General features: G+C 29.5%; 1 protein-coding gene across 1 annotated transcript in view; it reads left to right on the forward strand.

Annotated features, from left to right (window-relative positions):
* Positions 1-788: 788 nt before the first annotated feature.
* The window catches only part of LOC123005275 (insulin-like growth factor-binding protein 7), a 32,877-nt gene continuing 31,165 nt past the window's right edge, over positions 789-2,500 (forward strand). Inside the window, exon 1 of the mRNA XM_044398958.1 lies at positions 789-1,142. Within this exon, the coding sequence (XP_044254893.1) occupies positions 991-1,142 (152 nt within the window). The 5' untranslated portion in view covers positions 789-990. The remainder of the gene's footprint in view (positions 1,143-2,500) is intronic.

Here is a 2,500-nt window from a genome sequence, read left to right on the forward strand (position 1 = left end):
TATGTTGAAAATTACAATTTTAATTCAAAAATGATGTTTCTTTTGGATAAAAACGTTTTCAAGATTTGGTAAAAATGATCCAAAAATTATCTTTTTCAGTTAACTTTCCACGAGAAATTTCGTTCAAATCGAGCAAAAAAAGTCACTCAATTAAACGTTATTTTTTACTTTTTCTAGTGTTTAAGCAAGTTTTAGATTCTTGCTTCAAGTTTTCGTTAAGACGGTCCCAAAAAATTCTTATTTCAAATTAAGTTTGTTATAAAATTCTTTGGTACAGTGAAACACGTTTTGGAGATAATTCTTTTCTTCTTCTTTTGGGTAAAATACCACTTTTTAACATTTCGCTCAGAGACTAAAAAATTACTAGTATTTTAAGTACATTTGGAGAAAAAATGTAATTTGCTATTTATTAAGCTCTGTTGAAATAATGTCAGAGAGAAGCTAAAGTTACTTTCGATGTTTCCCTACAGAAATTAAAATTCAAGATGTATATCCACTTTTCCGGTAAGCATCCCGGTTTCATCATCCCTCAAATTCAAAAGTCCCCACTTAAAATTTGGATGCATTACCCCCGACTTTGATCGCTTTTAAGTGACCAAACCGGATGTAAAAGCCATCGTAATTTATGCCAAAAGAGTACTTTATTGCTCCTCGAGTTTGCATAACAAAGTACAAGAAGAACTTAAGAATATTTTATTATTTTATAATTTATGTATAATCCAGCGCAAGCGCACATCTCGTCAATTTCCGCCTCTCTGGTGCAGGGTACGCAGTGTTTCCCATTCGGTTTTCCTCACCACCGGCGAAAACGTCAAAGAAAAGTGCGCGAAACACGTGAAAATTACAAAACTGAAATTTGTGTTACTGAAAAAAAAATAAATTAAACTGTGTGTATGGTGTTTCAAGCATTTTTATTTATCTAGGGGTTAAAAAGAGTGTTTTCGTAATGTAAGGAAATTTGTGTGGAAAATGTAAAATTTCCCGGACACGATGAAAAGTATGTTAGTGTTAGCGTTTGTGGCCATCATCGCTTTCTGCGGCTGTTTAACAGCTCCAACTTGCGTTTGCGATAAAAGAGAATGCGAAATTGTCAACGAAGTGGACTGTCCTGGACTAGGAATTGTGGTTTGGGATCCTTGCAAGTAAGGATTTTTTTCTTTGGGATTTCAGCCTACAATTTCATTTTGTTTATAAAAAAAAATTATTATTATTATTTCTTTAAAGTGTGCTGTTGGGCCACTTATTAATAATTCAGGCGGTCAATAAAGTAAAAGCGGTGGCATGTTATATGCCGAAACCTTTAATTTTCTCTCAAACGTAACGTTTCCAGTGTTTACAAAGGTTTTCCACGAAAATGTTTTGTTGTAGTAATTGTTGTCAGAGTTACTAGAGCCTTGAAACCTTGAAATTATTTTAGTTTGGTTCATTTGTATTCAGCAAAAATAAATTTATGCATTCGAAATACGAAATCAAACAGAAAATTGGAAATAAGCTGAATCTAAATTCAACCTGTGAGGTATTTTTTAAATCGAACTGGCGGAAATCAAATATTTGTTATGGCATTCGTATTATATAAAGATTGACAATTTCTTGTTTGTGTTGAGTGCGATTTTTACACGAAAAATTTTCACACTATTTTTTTTTTAATTCCCACCCTCAAGTATTAATTTTTTGGACAGTGTTCCAGATTTCGCTCAAATTGTGGTGTTTTTTTCACTTGTTTCAGGCTAACTAATTGTTTTTTACAACACAATTTTTTTCTAATAAAATATTACTGCTAAATATTGTTTGATTAAAATGAAAATGAACCGTTTTTTGGAAAAACAACACTTGTCTACGAAATATTTAGTATGTGTTTTATCCAAATATTTTTTATTTCTGAGATATAAAGGGTCCACGAGCGAAAAATCGTCAAAGAAACGACAAATTTTGATTAATTTAGTCATTTTTTTTTAAATAATGTAATAGATTTTTTTTAATAATTAAACACTACCATAAAAATCAAATATTTGTTATGTCATTTGGATTATATAAAGATTGACAATTTCTTGTTTGTTGTTGAGTGCGATTTTTCCACGAAAAATTTTCACCCTAAATTTTTTTTTAATTCCCAGCCTCAAGTATTAATTTTTGATCAAAAATTTTTGGACAGTGTTCTAGATTTCGCTCAAATTGTGGTATTTTTTTCACTTGTTTCAGGCTAACTAATTGTTTTTTACAACACATTTTTTTTTAATAAAATATTACTGCTAAATATTGTTTCATTAAAATGAAAATAAACCGTTTTTTTGGAAAAACAACACTCATCTACGAAATATTTAGTATTTGTTTTATCCAAATATTTTTTATTTCTGAGATATAAAGCGAAAAATCGTCAAAGAAACGACAAATTTTAATTAATTTAGTTAATTTTTTAAAATAATGTAATAGATTTTTTTTTTTAAATAATTAAACACTACTATAAAATTAAAAGAGTTACCTATTTCGGCTTGTGAGGTTG

The sequence above is a fragment of the Tribolium madens genome, unplaced genomic scaffold (genome assembly GCF_015345945.1).
Source record: "Tribolium madens isolate multiple individuals breed KSU strain unplaced genomic scaffold, Tmad_KSU_1.1 Scaffold_11;HRSCAF=98;Tcas5.2_LG3b, whole genome shotgun sequence".
Lineage (NCBI taxonomy): Eukaryota > Metazoa > Arthropoda > Insecta > Coleoptera > Tenebrionidae > Tribolium > Tribolium madens.